Raw genomic sequence first — 19,473 nt, 5'->3', positions numbered from 1 at the left:
GTTGTCCACGGGAATGGTACCGGAGGATTGGAGGGAGGCGAATGTTGTTCCCTTGTTCAAAAAAGGTAGTAGGGATAGTCCGGGTAATTATAGACCAGTGAGCCTTGCGTCTGTGGTGGGAAAGCTGTTGGAAAAGATTCTTAGAGATAGGATCTATAGGCATTTAGAGAATCATGGTCTGATCAGGGAGAGTCAGCATGGCTTTGTGAAGGGCAGATCGTATCTAACAAGCCTGATAGAGTTCTTTGAGGTGGTGACCAGGCATATAGATGAGGGTAGTGCAGTGGATGTGATCTATATGGATTTTAGTAGGGCATTTGACAAGGTTCCACACGGTAGACTTATTCAGAAAGTTAGAAGGCATGGAATCCAGGGAAGTTTGGCCAGGTGGATCCAGAATTGGCTTGCCTGCAGAAGGCAGAGGGTGGTGGTGGAGGGAGTACATTCAGATTGGAGGATTGTGACTAGTGGTGTCCCACAAGGATCTGTTCTGGGACCTCTACTTTTCATGATTTTTATTAACGACCTGGATGTGGGGATAGAAGGGTGGGTTGGCAAGTTTGCAGACGACACAAAAGTTGGTGGTGTTGTAGATAGTGTAGAGGATTGTCAAAGATTGCAGAGAGACATTGATAGGATGCAGAAGTGGGCTGAGAAGTGGCAGATGGAGTTCAACCCGGAGAAGTGTGAGGTGGTATACTTTGGAAGGACAAACTCCAAGGCAGAGTAAATGGCAGGATACTTGGTAGTGTGGAGGAGCAGAGGGATCTCGGGGTACATGTCCACAGATCCCTGAAGGTTGCCTCACAGGTGGATAGGGTAGTTAAGAAAGCTTATGGGGTGTTAGCTTTCATAAGTCGAGGGATAGAGTTTAAGAGTTGCGATGTAATGATGCAGCTCTATAAAACTCTGGTTAGGCCACACTTGGAGTACTGTGTCCAGTTCTGGTCACCTCACTATAGGAAGGATGTGGAAGCATTGGAAAGGGTACAGAGGAGATTTACCAGGATGCTGCCTGATTTAGAAAGTATGCATTATGATCAGAGATTAAGGGAGTTAGGGCTTTACTCTTTGGAGAGGAGGATGAGAGGAGACATGATAGAGGTGTACAAGATAATAAGAGGAATAGATAAAGAGTGGATAGCCAGCGCCTCTTCCCCAGGGCACCACTGCTCAATACAAGAGGACATGGCTTTAAGGTAAGGGGTGGGAAGTTCAAGGGGGATATTAGAGGAAGGTTTTTTACTCAGAGAATGGTTGGTGCGTGGAATGCACTGCCTGAGTCAGTGGTGGAGGCAGATACACTAGTGAAATTTAAGAGACTACTAGACAGGTATATGGAGGAATCTAAGGTGGGGGCTTATATGGGAGGCAGGGCTTGAGGGTCAGCACAACATTGTGGGCCGAAGGGCCTGTAATGTGCTGTACTATTCTCTGTTCTATAAAGAAGTATAGCACATTTCTGTGGGCAGAGCTAGATAAGTAATCTGAATAACTTCTGGAGGAATATTTACATGAATGTAGACCAAATTTTCTGATGTTGTTTGGACCGTGATCCAACAATTGAACTCATGAAGTCCAGCTGTGCAGTGTCCTTCATATAGTTATGAAGGGAAATCTGGGAACCAAAGCCAGATCAAGTTGGACTTAATTCAGTTTCTCTATTTAATTCAATGCCAAGGAAAGGATCCTTTGTATTGAGTTCATTAACTTAAATGCACTTCAGTTGGTTTAATTATTTCTACGTTTAAAAATTTAAATTAGATTAACTTTTACTTTTAATGTTTAATCATTAATAGTCTTGTTTTTAAATAATTGTGAATTTCAAACTACTGACATTCAAAATATTCAAAGTCCATTTTAGAGAGCTTCTGACAAAAGATCACTGACGTGAATTGTCGACTACCCCTCTCTCCGCAGATGATGCCTGAGTTTTTACCCCCCCCCCCCCATTTACAGCAATTACAGTATTGTGCTTCTGAATTCAAAGTACTTTGACAGCTAGATCTGAGGCCATGAATACTTGTCACATTATTCTGGGGGCAGAATTTGCTATTTGCCACAGGCATTCCTTCTATAATTAGAGCTGGCTTTGAAAAATGAGCTTGTGCCCCAGGTAAAAGAAAATGGCAAAGCAGGAAGTGTAACTGGCTCATTGTGATGGGCCACACAGTACTTCCCTGCTGACCTGTTCTCAAGTACACAATAGTAAAATAAAATGGAAAGCTAGTTTTATTTTCAAGTTGTACTTTATTTGGCCAAGTGTGTTGCTTTGTTCCTGGGCACTTTGGAAAGAGTAGCACTCCACAATTGTACTTTGTTAACAAACTAGGAGCCATGCCGAGAAAGTGCTCAAGTCAGGACACAACAAATTTAAATTTACTTAAATTTCATTTTATTTCATTGGCTCTCCTTCTCCTGCTCTTTCCCCTCCTCTCAACACGAGTTACATCTCTGAAAGGTTAACCTTTAACCTTGATTACCAAAGGTGTATAAAATTGGAACCAGATTAAACAGATCAAGAACCAGAGAGATGCCCACTCTTTACAAAGCTTGTTGCCAATTAGAACAGTAGATGTTCTACCGCGTAAAACACGCGGCACTTACACTTTTCACAGCATTTGAAGTAAGTGTCTACAGCTTCACAGAAGTGGACGGGTTCCATCAGTGGCAAGAACTGTTTGCATATTTTTTTTTGTTAATATGTAGAGCTGGTGGCTTGGAGAAGACAACGGGCCAGTGCACAAGCCCAGATGGAGAGGTTCCAGGACCAAAGCTCCTCACCCCGGAGGAAATCAAAAGGGTGTTCCTTAAATGTCCATCTCAAATTGGGCATCATCTCCTGTTATAGAAAACACAAAGATTGCGAAGTGACCTTCTAATCAATTCAAATTCAATAATCATCCTTTGGATTATTTTTCCTGCTTTATTCCCTCATCTCCACCAACCATCCGCACCACCTCTGGCACCACTGAGCACTAGTTTCAAAATTAATACCTCTACTTGTTCTTCACCCATAGTCCACATTAATAAGCTTAGTTGCACCATGATAAGGTTGATATCCTCATGCACATATTTCACTGAATGGTTATCAATATCGAGTTCTACTGATTTTCCTTGCTGGCCCATTAACAAGAAAGCCTAATGAAGTTCCCCAATTTTGTCCTGGGCCAGTTCCTGCAACAGCAATTGGTAATCAAGGTCTACTATAGTTCATTAAAGTTTGTATGATACCAATTGTGAACCTTGTGACTTAAGTGTTGCTGCCTCTTGGCTCCATGTTCGAGTCTGACCCTACTTGCAGGGTATGCAGAATTTGCATATTATACAGCACAGAACCAGGCATTTCGGCCCATTCAGTCCATGCTAACCATCCAGTACACTTCTATAGCAATCCAATATACCAGCACATAGTCCTTAAGCTTCCATGCCTTGGTCATTCAAGAGTTTGTCTCGATACCTCCCTCTGCCTTCATCACTTCCTCTCCTACTATACAACAGATTCCACTGCCGTTTGGGAGAAAAAAAATCCTTCTTCAACCCCCTCTTGACCTTCAGTCCTCACCCTAAACCTATGTCCTCAAATTTTAGAACCTCCCTCTAACCTCCATGTTGCTTATCTTTGATTAATACATCTCCAAATGTAGCTTGACCATGTCCCTCAACACTTACCTTCAATAACTTCCCTACTATTGATGTTAGATTCAATGGTCTGGCATGAGTTGCTAGGGGACTTATTCTTGCTGCCCTTGTTGAATAAAGGTACTACATCTGCTGTTTTCCAGTCCTCTGGCAACTCGCCTGTAGCCAGTGAAGATTTAAAAATCTATCAAGGCCCCAGTAATCTTACCTCCCATGCCCTCCCCATTACTGCACGTACAGCCATTGGGTGCCGGATCTGATTTGCTCCCCAGATCTCAAGAGCTACCTCGTTTTTCTTTCGCACTATTTATTTGACTCGAGTCCAAACTGACTGCTGTAAGTTACTCCTGGTGCAGAAAAGTGGAAGTGACAGGATAAGTTGCAGCGCTGTAGGGAAATATGGACAGAGGAACAGGACTAATGAGATTACTCTGTTGGGAGCTGACACGGATGGCTCTCAAGCCCTGTCCAGTAAGCAAGCTAAAGAGATTTTCACTAACAGGTGACTTCAACTAAGTTATTGCTACTTCAACTAAGTTATTGCAACATTTTTTTGTGAAGAGTATGCAGTAAATATTAGGCTTAAGCTGTCCTCTGAAGATTTAACAAAATATTTCAGGTGAAATTTCCCAGCTTTGAAAAACAAACTTGTTATGGCAGTGTCTAACTTACAACCCGTAGAAACTGTGTGTATTATTATACCCATGATTGTTACTGCCTGCTGTCTCACCGCACAAAATACTATCCAACCTCAAGCAAGTGGTGTAGGTGCTTCTGCTAAAGCAGGCACAGACAGAATCAATCTCTGATCATGATTCCAAAACAGCACAGGTAACATTCATTCAGACTGTGTACAAGTAGGAATGCTTGAGGAATCAGATACTTTTCAACCGCTTCAATCTGCCCACGCCAACAGTGACAAGAGTGAACGCTTCACCCTTTTGTACTGTCTGGACGACTATAATTAATGTCAATAACTTAATACAAAGGAAATTGTACCCTCCCCCCACCAAACCAGCTTTCACTGAAATCTGAGCAATCCCTTACCACCGGCCCCCTTCTCTTCGTGGTTGTTTACATGGTTCACTGCTGGCTTCACCTCTGTGGTATTCGGACTTGTGACACCTGGGATGTTTGGGAGGTCACGCGGAGGTGTCCTGGCAACAGGGGAGTTGCGGCATTCCATGAGGAACTTGCGGTCATAAATAATACGTGTGCCTGCAACATAACAGTGATGCACCTGTTAGAACAGGGACGGAGGACTACTCTGTAACCATTACAAGTTTTATGGAATGTGGTCATCTTTTCCAATATGCAAGGCAGCCGCAAAGACTACATCTACGATTGAAGTTATTTTATCTGTCCACAAGACACCAGACTGCTTTCATGTCAGCACCTAGCTTTAATGAGACTGCACTTTGAATGGCCCTGCACAGCAATTCTAATCCAAGTTTTATGCCTACTCACAGCTCACTACCAACATATAAAACTACTGCACACAAGTGAAACTGTAGAGTATGGGAAAGGTTTTCATTTTAGAAGTTATTTTTAATTAACACCTCAATGATCTTTTGGTCTTTACAGTAGCTGTTCTCTTATGTATTCCATTGTCTGCAAAGCATTTAAGAACAGCCTGCAGTCATTGGGAGAAGCGCACCTTGTATTTTTAAATCTGTCTGAGTTAAACTCTCATCTTTCTACAGTCCTTTCAAGAATTTTAATTTTAGGGATGATCAAATTTCAACCACAATTCCTCGTGGAGAGACTTACCAACCAGTTGTAGGGTATGTATACACTCAGCAGATGGGAGTGTGTAATGGAACTGAGTGTATATCAGAAGACCTGAGTAAAAGGCAAACGTGTCCAATTTGGGGATTTTATGCACATTACGGTTACACGTACACACCTACTTTTCTAGCCTTAATCATTTGTCAGTTTCAGGCAGTGTTTTTGGGCGTACTTATTAAAACCGTCAGAAGACTCTCAATCTTACTATAACACAAGCAGCATCACAGCTGTCCTATATGATATTCTGATAAAATTAGGCACTAAATGCATTTAGCCTATCATGTCCATGCTGAGCAAGAACCACTCTTTTTGGGTGAACCTTTCTTTCCAGTTCTTAACCCACAAATCATTGATCATTCAGTTACTTTTCAAGTACAGTAAGTTTCCACTTCTACCAACTTTGAAGTAGCAAACTCACCACCCTCACTGTTTACAGTGAATTGTTTTTATAACGTTGTAATCCTTTCACTAGATTCAGATTAGTTTATTGTCATATTAAATATTGCCAGGGTACAATTAAATTCCTTCTTTCCGTGAAGCTCACAAGTAAACAGTGTATAACAATAAATGCAATGATTGTGTGCGAACAGAAAACAGTGCGATGGTTGTCTTGCAAACCGAAGAAGTGCAAAGAGAAATGATGAAGCGACCACACCAGACTGAGCGAGGTGGAATTACAAATGTCAGAACATGGCAGCACCACTAGCAAAAGGGTGTGAAAGAGGTGACTTGGTTCAGAGTCTGATCACAGTGGGGAAGAATGAACTGCATTATTGTTGATTTAACGGAAATAAGTACTTCCTCATCACTCATGCCAAAGCCACTCATCATACAAATCTTCACTCATCTCTTCTGTTCTAAAGAAACCCCTGAGAGTGTCTCCTCCAAACATTAATTCTCCAGCTGTAGCAACATTCCCGCATGTTCTTTCACATCCTTCCTCTGGTGTGGTGACATAACAAATCCTGTACAGTCACTGTGAAAAATTTACCCTCAGTCAATAGAGGCAAATGTCCTGCTTTCCTTCTGAATCACATAAATCTACTTTTGGGATATGTGGCATCTACATTTCTCATTCATTGTGTACTCTTTTCACTTGTTCATTAGCTCCAAATACACTATCTGCCTTTTATTTTATAGTTTTCACTGACATTGTAAGAAGTTTGTACATTCTCCCCATGACCGTGTGGGTTTCTTCCAGGTGCTCTGGTTTCCTCCCACAGTCCAAAGGCGTATCGGTTGGTTGGTTAATTGGTCATTGTAATTTGTCCCGTGATTTGGCAAGGATTGAGCTGGGGGACTTGCTGGGCGGCATGGCTCAAAGGGCCACAAAGGCCGATTCCACACTGTAGCTTAATAAATACATTTTTGCCACCACTGATATTATCCTGCAACTTAGAACTGTCTGCCTATTGGCTGTACAGCTTATTTTGGTATCACACTGGCAAACTTCATAACTATGACCACAATATTCAAATTTGAATCATTAATTATTCCACAATAAAAGGGTCAGATCCTGAATCCTGCTACATATAGCCATGCAGTTACTAAAACCAGCTGACCTTTACTATTTTGCATCTCCTAACAAATCAACTTTTAATCTAACTTGCATTTTACATTGAATCCCTTGGGTTTTAATTTTGTGATCAATCTACCTCAAGGTCTTTGTCAAATGGCTAATATCCATATATACTACATCAAATGTGCCAATCTTAATAGTACTCTTTGTTACAGCATCACGCTGGCCACCCACGATGTCCCAGTACCTTGAAGTAATCAGTGGCTCCCTTAATGCCAACCAAGAGGCTAACCTTGGGAACTTCTCCCCAACATTTTGCAATTAAGCTAAAAAACCTGTAATTACTTGACCTGCCCCTTTCTCCCTTTGGTGAAGAGGAGGAGCACATCAGTAACTTCTTGCTCCAGCATCATACTGCAGCCAAGACAGAACTGCAAGATGACAACCACAGCACACACCATTTCCTTCACTCCTTCCTTTACAGTTTATGCAACACTGCTGAATTATTCACTCCTGTGGGTACTCGACCTCTTACTATATCCTCCCCAGCTCACTATTTCTATAACTTCCAGCAATTCATATTCTACCTCTTCACTACCAGTGCTTTCACTATCTTTCATTTTTATGAAAATGAATGCAATGTAATCATCCCAAAGTTCACCGCCCTGACAACTGATTTGGTCTCTAATAGGAAACAAGAGAAAATCTGCAGATGCTGGAATTCAGAGCAACACACACAAATTGCTGGGGAAACTCAGCAGGCCTGGCAGAATATATGGTAAAAAGTACAGTCGACGTTTTGGGCCAAAACTCTTCGGAAGTACTGGAGAAAAAAAGCTGAGGAGTAGATTTAAAAGGAGGGAGGAGGGGAGAGAGAAACAGGAGGTGATAGGTGAAACCTGGAGGGGGAGGGATGAAGTAAAGAGCTGAGAAGTTGATTGGTAAAAGAGACAGAAGAAGATAAGGTGAGAGAAGGAAAAGGGGATGGGAAATGGAGAAGGGGCGGCGGGACATTACCTGACGTTTGAGAAATCGATGTTCATGCCATCAGGATGGAGCCTACCCAAATTATCAATAAGGTGTTATTCCTCCAACCTAAGTGTGGCCTCATCATGACAGCGGAGGAGGCCATGGATGGACTTATCAAAATGGGAAAGGAAAGTGGAATTAAAGTGGGTGGCCACTGGGAAATCCCGCTTGTTCTGGTGGACGGAGCGCAGATGCTCAGCGAAGCGGTTTCCCAATCTATATCGTGTTTCACCAATATACAGAAGGCCACACCAGGAGCACCAACCACAGTAAGTGACCCCAACAGACTCACAGGTGAAGTGTTGCCTCACCTGGAAGGGCTGTTTAGGGCCCTGAATGGTAGTGAGGGAGGAGGTGCAGGGGCAGGTGAAGCACTTGTTCTGTTTGCAAGGATAAGTGCCAGGAAGGAGATCAGTGGGGAGGGACAAACGAACAAGGGAGTCGCATAGGGAGTAATCCCTGCAGAAAGAAGAAAGTGGGATGGGGGAAGGACGATGTGCTTGGTAGTGGGATCCTGTTGGAGGCAGCAGAAGTTTCGGAGAATTATGTGCTGGACGTGGTGGCTGGTGGGGTGAGGGGTAAGGACAAGAGGAACTCTATCCCTGGTAGGGTGGCGGCAGGATGCGGTAAGAGTGGAAGTGCATGAAATGGAAGAGATGCAGCTGAAAGTAGCATTGCTGGTGGAGGAATGGAACTCTTTCTTTGAAAAAGGAGGATATCTCCTTCGTTCTAGAATGAAAAGCCTCATCCTGAGAATAGATGTGGTAGAGACTGAGGAATTGAGAAAAGGGAATGGCGTTTTTACAAGTAGTAGGGTGGGACGAGGTGTAGGCCAGGTACACTGACTGTACTTTTTTCCCCCATAGACGCCGCCCGACCTGCTGAGTTCTTCCAGTATTTTGTATGTGTTGCTTGGTCTCTAATAGGATCGACTTTTATCTTTGTTACCCTCCTTCCCCTTAAATACAGATAAAATACCTCAGGGTTTTACTAGATCTTATCTCCCACGCACTGTCTTTGCCTTCCAAATTTCCCTTTCAACTTCACCTGCATCCTCTACATTACTCTGGGTTTTCTGTGATCGAATGAATGAAGGACTCATAGACAAATGCACATCATCAAAATGTAAAATTAGCCACCTGATATAGCAACACGAAGCTTATGACTAAAGGCGAGAATATAACAACACAAATGAGCAACCACCCAATTAACCATTAAAAGCAGGTGATCACTCGGGCATAGACAGTGCAGATTTTAAATACAAGACTGGGGTTGGGCTTGTGAAATCCCTTCCCTCGTTTCACATTTTAGGGTATGTCTGTAGACATGGGGTAATTTGATTACAGCAGCAAGTATCAGGCAGGATGAGAGGCATTTCTAGGGGTTGTGGGGGAAATGAGAATAAATGCCACCAATCCCTAAGCGATATGGCTCAGAACAAAAACACTGACATATTGCCTGGGGTAAACAACAAGCAAAGAGCACCAGAAACTGAACTGAGATTGATGCAGCCACTTCTATACATTTGCCTGATTTTATTTTACTTCTGAGTGACTTAACTCAGCATATATTAAGATCACATTGAAGCAATAAATACAAACTCATGGTTACCAGAAATATTATACACTTGTGGAAATAGCATTAGAAAATATAACATGCCTATAAAACGGGAATGTAGAAATGTTTCCCGAAACTACTATTTGGATTAGCTAGCCGGTGGCGTAGTGGCAACCGCACCGGACTTCGAGGCAAGTGGTCCCGGGTTCAAATCCGGCCAACTCCTTGCACACTTCACATCCGTGCTGATTTGAGCACTGAGCTAGCAACTCGGCCTCATAAAAACAAACAAAAATACTAAAGAAATGGCAATGTTGGGGCCAATGCACTACAAGACACGGAAGGGAACAACAACAACAACTACTACTATTTGGATGCTACAAATCCATTATATGGATTCCAAATTATTTTTACCTTGAATTTGGTCCCAACAGATAGTCTAATTTGAGTTGGCATTGTGTCTTTTTTAAAATGTATCCAGGTGCATTTCAATCCACGAAAGCATTTGGATATAATACAAGGTCATTAAGGAGAAACACTTGTGAGAAAATTGGTATTTGGTAAACACAGTATCATATGGCCTCTTTCTTTAAGAGGTGATGGTGGGAAAGCAAACTTAGTAATGAATCACGCTTCTATACAGATGATGAAATGTTGCGTTTTTCTATTAAAGGAGAGAATTTCGCAATGGATACACAAGATAATAACTAATATTTCCTGGATTACTGCATTAAGTACACCATGCAGTGTTTAGTTTATACTGTCAAGTGGGGAAGACCCAACACGAGGAAGGTTAGGATAAAACCAGGAACAAGTTAGCACAAGAGAATTGTTCAACTTCTCAATCACTGGTAGCCTTGCCACAGAAAGACACTGTACAAGCCAGTGCAGGTGAGCAAACAGTTCATTGTTCTCACCTCCACCCACGATTGTATCTTAGCTGTCAACATGTATAGTCATGTTACATTAACAGGGCTAGGTGGTACTCATGCCCTTCACCATCAATTTCAGGACCAGTGTCAACCAAAGAGTAAATGGATTGCACAGAAAGCCTAAGTGAAAACTTGAGAAGATTTTCTCAAAAAATATATTTTGATTTTCATTAGTGATCAGTTACAAAATCATAAATCAGTTTATCTGCCAATAATCATTTGATAAGATTTGAAAGTTATCCTTTATTTGTTTCTCTTATCTTTAAACACAGTAGGATTACTTGAATTGGTTTGACACATATTAGTATTTGGAACTAAACCAATGTTATCCAATGCCTTCAATTAATCTTTAGGTTGTTATAATTGATAAAACTAACTGTAAGTGCAACATGCACAGGTCACACTTCTCTGTGCTGATGGCAATGCAAAAAATCTTGCTGCACTGATTAATGCAGCAATATCTATATGTCCAATCCATCAATATTTAAGCCCGCTCTAATATTTAACCACGAAAAGGGTTTACGGCCAAATTACCATGAATGCACACCGGACACAGCAGCATTTCCCCAAATGTAGCCCGGCATGTAGGTCTCAGTTCACAGGAACTGAGAGGTCAAGTATCTAACCATCGCCTTATTGACAGAATGTGGATTTAGCAGTTAAACTGTTTACTAATTCCTATTACCACTAAATTGCAAGAAGCAAATGATATAAACCTTCAGACATAAAAGCGTAACTAATCAACACCTCACTTGACAAACCTTAAGTTGTCCCAAAGCATAATCAGTATCCTGATTTGGAAGTTGGACTCATGCTCACCACCAAAACCAATTTTCCCAGTGCAACATTTAACACTTTTGGTTACAGGGGGCTAAGAACTCAGGGTCATTCACTCACCAATTAATCTGCAGTACTGCCATTTAAACAAAACAGCAGAACACTATTTCGTAAGTATGAAGAAATAAACAGAGTCTTGACTGATAAAGCTTCCTGCATGTTACTGATAGAGATCTGGAACTGATCACACCACATCCTCTAGAAGAACAGCGTCCAGTAAAAGATAACAAGCAAACATTTATCTTCTCATTAATTTTGTCTTCTGCCTCACCAGCAGAACACAGCGCCTTGCTGAGGAACGTGATAATGAACAAGATTCCAACTGCCAGTTCATTTGTGTTAAAGGATAAGTTCGAGACAAATCATCAATTGCTCTAGTTGTCCAACCTCAAACATTAACTATTTGCACTACAGCTGGAGATGAAATTAGGAATCTTGCTCTTTGGTAAAGGGATGAGAACAGCTGAACATTATTCAGCACCATAAGTAAACGATCATCAGTGTTTGCTTAGCCTCTGGGCTGTGCCAACTAGCTGTGCTGGAAAGATGCAGCAGCAACCGTCAGCATAGAGTCATGGAAAAGTACAGCACATAAGCAGACCTTTCAGCCCATCTAGTCCATACCGAACCATTTAAACTGCCTACTCCCATTGATCTGCACCCATACCATAGCCCTCAATACCTCTACCATCTATGAACCTATCCAAACTTCTCCTAAACGTTGAAATAGAGCTTACATGCACCACTTGCACTGGATAGTGAACTGAAGAGAAGTGACAGTGACAGGATGGCAGAGGAGACGTCGCAAGGCAGCTTATGGCGAACGTTGGAATGGTTAAACCAGGTGTCTTGCATATCTGTTAAATTGAGCTGGCTGTCACCAGGATGAGAGTTTTAATGCAGAAATGGGCATCAAAAGATACTGTATTCACTTCTTTTAGAGAAGGCAATGGAGAACAACCCCCTTCCAATCCAATGAGCTGCATCACCCAACAATCTACCTATTTAAGCCTCACCTAATCACAGGACAATTTACAATGACCAGTTAACCTACTATTGGACTGTAAGAGGAAACCAACGTGTTCAGAAGAGGAACATACAAACTCCTTATGGATGGTGCTGGAATTGAACTCCAAACTCGCAATGCTCCGAGCTGTAATAGCGTCACTACCATGGTACCCTAAACCGTGGTTTTCAACAGAAAGGAAACAACACATCTCTATAATCTCATCAATACTCATCAGGAACAGCAAACAATCCAAACTGGTCTCACAGTAGCATATACTGAGCAACTGCTGTATTCTACACCCGGTACCTGATACAATTCCAATTTATTTTCCTCTCTTGTACAATATCCAACAAAGAACAACAATTAGAGAACAGCACCTGCAGAAAAAAGTCACCACAGCACCGTTGTACAAATATGGTTAAGGGAATTTTTCAGCTATCACTTGCTTTTGAAAGGGAATCTCCAAATTGTCTGGGTAGCTGAAGACCTGGTAGTTGCCACACAAAACAATGTAGATTAGAAAGCAGCACGGGTCCATGGAGGCGGCTATCAGATTATGCTAAAGTAAATCATACTGCCTGTCCAACTTGAAGTATGCCTGATATGCACTGCTTTTGATATCCCATCAGGCAAGGAACACTCAGAAACAACACTTACTGCCTGTGAACCCTAGCAAACCAGGCGTTGGAGAAACTCAGGAATTGTTGAAACCCTGAATCAGGACTGGGAGTGCAGAGGCAAGATGGTCAATATAAAGGGGCAAGGCAAGAACGAACTCTGAAGTGATCCGTGGACTGAGGACGGGTACAAAATTGGAGTCTTCTGGATATCGTGAACTTCCAACCTGTTCAATAACATGGACAAATTTCAAGAAGCGGCTCCTCAAGAAGGTGGCATCCATCACTAATGACCCTCATCATGCAGGACATGCCCTCTTCTCATTACTACCATTGGGGAGGTGGCTCAAGAGTATGAAGTCCTATGTTCAATGATTTAGAAACTGTTTCTTCCCTGCCCCATCAGATTTCTGAATGATCCATGAACCCAACCTCATTATCCCCCCTTTTTTGCACTATTTATTACATTTATAGTAATATTTATAACATTGTACTGTACTACTGCTTCAAAACACCAAATTTCACATCAAGGACATCAGTGATAATATACCTGATTCTGATTGATTGACACCAGCTCCTCATAATGGAGCATGCAATTGAGAAAATCAGCCAGCATTCCACTGGTGACTTTTGGCGTTGAGAAGTGAGTGAATGCTTAAAGGCAGAGAGAGTCTCAGCTGGGTGATTTCCATGCAACACACATCAAAGTTGCTGGTGAACACAGCAGGCCAGGCAGCATCTCTAGGAAGAGGTACAATCCACGTTTCGGGCCAAGACCCTTCGTTGGTCCTGACGAAGGATCTCGGCCCAAAACGTCGACTGTACCTCTTCCTAGAGATGCTGCCTGGCCTGCTGCGTTCACCAGCAACTTTGATGTGTGTTGCTTGAATTTCCAGCATCTGCAGATTTCCTCGTGTTTGGGTGATTTCCATTATTGTTTCATGCATCAGACCCACCACTTGCTGAGGAGTTTTTATGACTGAAAACAAACTGAGATAAAATCATGGACAATAAAGGTGGTAGGGTTGGAGACAATGGGACCAAGAATACCAACCAAAAGGTTAATTGGAAACTAGACCACCATTTTATTGATTCTTCTAATAAAATTAAGAATGCAAACACACCCCTTACATAATGACAGTAAGCTAATTTTGCAGGGCACAAATCTTCAGCCAGTATCAAAAATCACAAAAGCCATAGACTGAATAAAGCCGTATTTAATAGGGTGTTGTAATCAGCTGCTTCACATCAGACTATCAATAATGGTTTCAGCATTTATTTACCCTAGGTTTGATCACAATTAATTACCATTGCTGCAGTGCTGGAAGTAACTGAATAAATGTATCAAAATTAAGTAATCTTCAGATGTAACATATTCTTACTTTATGGTTTGTAAGACCAAAACATCTTAAATCAAATTTGTTATGATAACATGTTAACAACTGATAAAAGAGGAAGAAAATTCAGCAGCAAGAAACCCCCAAAAAAACTACACTATCTAGTACAGATGAAAATGATCTTTTGTGGAGGGTTAATGGGACAGGGCAGAGTAGTTATATACAGTGTCTATAAAAAGTATTCACCCCCCCCCCCACCCAGAAGTTTTCATGTTTTATTGTTTTACAACACTGAATCACAGTGGATTTAATTTGGGTTTTTTGATACTGATTAACAGAAAAAGACTCTTTCATGTGGAAGTGAAAACAGATCTCTACAAAGTGATGTAAATTAATTACAAATATAAAACACAAAATAATTGATTGCATAAGTATTCACCCCCATTTGATAAGACATAGCAAACCATCACTGGTGCAGCCAATTGGTTTGAAAAGTTACATCAATAGTTAAATAGAGATCTGTTTTTGGAGACCTGTGTGCAGTCAAGATGTTTCAATTGGTTGCAGAAAAACACACCTGTATCTGGAAGGTCCATATCCTGGCAAAAACTACACCATGAAGACAAAACACTCCAAGCAACTCTGCATAAGTGTTATTGAAAAGCACATGTCAGGAGATGGATACAAGAAAATTCCCAAGTCACAGAATATTCCTTGGAGTACAGTTAAGTCAATCATCAAGAAATGGAAAGAATACGGCACAGCTGTAAAACTGCCTAGAATAGGCCGTCCTCACAAACCGAGTTACTGTGCAAGGAGACTAGTGAAAGAAGCCACCAAAAGACCTACGACAACTCTGGAGAAGTTACAAGCTTCAGTGGCTGAAGTGAGGGAGTGGCAAACAGAAAGCCACTGTTGAAAAATACTCACATAAACTCTTGACTAGAGTTTGCCAGAAGACATGTGGGAGACTCTAAAGTCAGCCGGAAGAAGTTTTCTATGGCCTGATGAAACCAAAATTGATATTGTTGGCCATCAAACTAAATGCTATGTTTGGAGTAAGCCAAACACCGCACATCATCAAAAGCACACCATCCCTACCAGAAAGCATGGTGGTGGCTGCATCATGCTGTGGGGATGCTTCACTGCAGCAGGCCCTGGAAGGCTTGTGAAGATAGAGGGTAAAATTAATGCAGCAAAATACGGGAAAATCCTGGAGGAAAACCTAATGCAGTCTGCAAGAGAACTGCATCTTGGGAGATTTGTTTTCCAGAAGACAATGACTCCAAGCATAAAGCCAAAGCTACACAGGAATGGCTTAAAAACAACAAAGTTATTATCCTGGAGTGGCCAAGTCAGAGTCCAGACCTCAAACTAATTGAGAATTTGTAGCTTGGCTGTTCACTCACAATCACAAAGCGATCTGACAGAGCTTGAGCAATCTTGTAAAGAACAAGGAAAAAATTGCAGTGTTCAGATGTGCAAAGCTGATAGAAACCTATCCATACAGAATCAAGGCTGTAATTACTGCCAAAGGTCCATCTACCGACGAAGGGGGTGAATACTTTGCAATTATTTTGTGTTTTATATTTGTAATTAGATTAGATCACGTTGTAGAGATCTGTTTTCTGTTGATCAGCATCAAAGAACCCAAATTAAATCCACTGTAATTCGGTGTTGTAAAACCATAAAACATGAAAACTTCCAGGGGAGGGGGAATACTTTCAAAGGTACTGCATATAAATTATTTATTCCTTACACACCAAATAAAATGCTTGCATTTCTATTATTCCTGTCATCTCCCTGTTAGAACATTTTGAAGTAAGCAAGCCTTGAAGAACCTTTTTGTGATATGTAATAACTGCTGTGGAGTAGAAACTATTACATCCAACTTGTGTCGAACAGCAGCCCACAAACAGCAATATGATAATGTCAGATTATCCGTTTTAGTGATACTAAGTGGGAGAAAATATTGATCAGGGGTAAATTTCTCATAATTCTTCAAAATAACTTGATGAGATCTCTTTCTTTAAGCTTTGTGGCCTTCTCACGTGAACAACAAATACCTTCAAAACCATAATTCTGGACAGACTCATCTCCAAACTCCTGGATCTTGTAACTCTGCACCCATCTCTGCAACTGGCCAACAGATCACAATCATCAAGGATAAGTCACACCACCTCCACGATGAACTTCATTCCCCACAATGCCTTAACTACACTCCCCATACACTCATGACAGCATAGCCAAATTCTACTCTAACTTCATTGACAAATTTGCAGATTATGCCACCGTAATGAGCCGGATCTCAGACAATGATGAGACCTAGCACAGGAAGGGGAGAGAGAGCCCAGTGGCAAGGTGTCGACAACAACTTCTCCCCCAATGTTAACAAAACAAAGAAGCTAGTTTCACTGATTTCACAAAGCTGAGTGCCCCTTTCTGTGGCAAATGGTGCTTTGGTGGGTATGGTTGAGAGCTTCAAATTTCTAGTTGTAAATATCACCAACACTTTATCTTGGTCCAGTCCTGTTGACATTACAGCCAAGAAAGTACTTCCACAGAAGGCTAAAGAAATTTGACATATTCCTATTGACTCTTACCAAATTTACTGATGTGCCACAGAAAGCATCCTATCCCGATGCATTACACGGGATGCTTTAGATTTCCAGCATCTGCAGACACTCTTGTGTTTATGATAACATTAATAGCTCTGCCCCAGACCAGATGAAACCAGAGTTGTGTATATATCCCAGAACATCATGCAAACCAGCCTCCACCTACACTCCCCACTGCCTTAGAAAGGCAGCCAACGTAATCAAGGACCCTGTCTTGCTCTCTCCTCCCCCTCCCATCAGAGAAGACACAAAAGCTTGACAACGTACACAAGCCTAAAGGTGATTTTACCCCACTGTTATCAGACTCTTGATGGACCTCTCATATGCTAAGCTGAAGATGAGTTCTTGATTTCCCAATCTTTCCTGTTGTGACCCTTGCACTTTCTCTGGTGCTGCTATACCATATTCTGCATTATTACTTTTTCACGCCTCAATGTAATTTGTCTGGATGGCATGCAAACAAAAGTTTTTACTGTACAGTACATATGTAATCAATTCCAATAGTACAGGAGTCCCTGTCTTGGACTGTTAGCCTTGATTTTTGTATTCAAACCTTGGACACGGTGTTTGAAACCAACATGCAAAAAAAGTATGAACCCTCCTGAAATCTAAACATTGATTAAAAAGGTTATATTTAACCTGGTCCTCAAATACGACCCCACGTAAAGTTACACACACAAAATGCTGGAGGAGCTCAGCAGGCCAGAACAGCATCTGCAGACTTTCACAAACAAGAGAAAATCTGCAGATGCTGGAAATCCGAGCAACACACACAAACTGCTGGAGGAACTCAGCAGGCCAGGCAGCATCTATGGAAAAAAAGTATAGTCGACGTTTGGGGCCGAAACCCTTCGGCAGGACTGCAGATTTTCTCCTGTTTGTCAACTTGTAATGTTAGTCGCTTTAATACACGTTGTTCTATGTCAGATTTCAAATTTAAGAACAATGTTGACACACGTGTTGCACTGGCTTCTTCCAGAGAAACGCAATGACATGTAACTGGAAGTTGATTTTTCAACCATCGAACGGGATCGGGTTTGGTGATAGTGGGAGGAAAGGAGGAAGTTTAGAAGTGGGTCGGAGGTGAGGGCGAGGTCAGGAGTGCGGCGATGGGCCGAAGCCCGCCACGGCCTTACCTCCTGGGGTGGTGCTGAAGAGGGTGCCCCCGGGGGTGGTACTGAAATCGTGCGGCAGCTGAGCCGCATCGCTGACGATCACCCTCCGGGTGGGAATGGCGCGGCTCTCGGTCTTCTGAGCTGGGCCGGACATCCTCGCGTCGCCTCAGCCACTCGCACCGGACGGGGCACAGGAAGGCGGGCCCTGATCTCACTCACTCACTCACTCACCCACCCACCCACCACACACACACACACTCCCTCCCACCCACCCACCCACCCACACACACACACACACACCCACTTCCTCCGCCCGCCGAGACCTCACACAACCCTCCCCAACCCCACTCACTCACTCTCGCCACCAAGCCCCAGCACCCCGCCACCGACAACATCCGCTTGGGCGTGGCGGAAAGAACCGAGCGCCTTCGGGGCCAGCCGACTGCTGCGACACCTTCGGCGACGGGCGGAAAGAGCCGAGCTGCTTCGCGAGATTTGTCCTCCAGGCTCCCAGCACGATTATTGCGTCACTTGCCACGAAAGGATGGAAAGGGCCGAAGGACTTCGGGCGATCAGTTTCCAAGCACCGGAGCTGAGCGTTGCATCATCTTCGGTAGTGTGGCGGAAAGAGCCGAAGACCTGGCCTTCCGATAATGGGGGAGCGGGTCGACAGCGAAAGTACTCTGGCTTATTGACAATCTTCAAACTTCAAAGTAAATGTGTTATAAAAGTACATACATGGCTCCAAATACAATCCTGAGATTCATGAGAACTGGGCTGCAAGTTGAAGACAGGAGGGTATGGAACTGAGGGGGGTGTATCTGGGATGCCAGGTAGCACCGTTGAGCCCTCTGGAGACGTCGTGGACTTATCAACGAAACGTCAAAGAAGGAGGGTGCCCACCTGATGACCCCGATGATGTACCTACGCTCCCTCCTTGTCACCACTCCAAGCCCACTGCCAACATCGAGAGTGCCAACTTATCATAGGGAGTGAAACATCACGTCCTAGTAGCTCTACTACTTGCCGACATAATCAATGAAAACAATAATGGAATCATTGAAAGACTGCCCCAACAAACAGCCGGTGTGCAAGACAACAAAGTACAGATACTAAAAGGAGGGAAAATAATACAGAAATATATGAATAACCAATACATATCAAGAACTTGAGATGAAGAGTTCTTGAAAGTGAGTCCATAGGTTGTGGGAACAGTTCAATGACGGGGCAAGTGAAGTTGAGTGATTTCTGATTTAAGAACCTGATGGTTGAGGGGTAATAACTGTTCCTGATCCTGTGGTGTGAGCCCTGTGGTCCTGTACCCTCTTCCTGCTGTTGTAACGAGAAGGGGGAATGACCTGGGTGATGTGGGTCTTTTTTGATGGATGCCATCTGCCTATGACAATGCTCCATGCAGATGTGCTCAGTGGTGGAGTGGGCTTTACGTGTGATGGACTGGGCCGTATCCACTAC

General features: G+C 42.6%; 1 protein-coding gene across 1 annotated transcript; it reads right to left on the bottom strand.

Annotated features, from left to right (window-relative positions):
* Window positions 1–2,378: 2,378 nt before the first annotated feature.
* Window positions 2,379–18,235, bottom strand: LOC134350991 (eukaryotic translation initiation factor 4E-binding protein 2-like). The gene is made up of 3 exons (XM_063056945.1): window positions 18,022–18,235; window positions 4,690–4,860; window positions 2,379–2,842 (listed from the first exon to the last, which is right to left on the bottom strand). Exons 1-3 carry the CDS (start codon window positions 18,152–18,154, stop codon window positions 2,811–2,813), a joined length of 336 nt encoding a protein of 111 aa, XP_062913015.1. The 5' UTR covers window positions 18,155–18,235; the 3' UTR covers window positions 2,379–2,810.
* Between the last annotated feature and the right edge of the window lie 1,238 nt (window positions 18,236–19,473).

This window comes from Mobula hypostoma, chromosome 8 (assembly GCF_963921235.1).
Source record: "Mobula hypostoma chromosome 8, sMobHyp1.1, whole genome shotgun sequence".
NCBI classification, from domain to species: domain Eukaryota; kingdom Metazoa; phylum Chordata; class Chondrichthyes; order Myliobatiformes; family Myliobatidae; genus Mobula; species Mobula hypostoma.
This window is presented reverse-complemented; position numbering and strand designations above follow the sequence as displayed.

What these genes read in the sequence shown, in the direction of transcription:
- LOC134350991 (XM_063056945.1), bottom strand. Translation starts at nt 18,154, where the DNA reads ATGTCCGGCCCAGCTCAGAAGACCGAGAGCCGCGCCATTCCCACCCGG. An exon ending in CTTCAGCACCACCCCAGGAG is followed by an intron (nt 4,861 to 18,021) that starts GTAAGGCCGTGG and finishes GTTATGTTGCAG; the next exon opens with GCACACGTATTATTTATGAC. An exon ending in CGAAGAGAAGGGGGCCGGTG is followed by an intron (nt 2,843 to 4,689) that starts GTAAGGGATTGC and finishes TTTCTATAACAG; the next exon opens with GAGATGATGCCCAATTTGAG.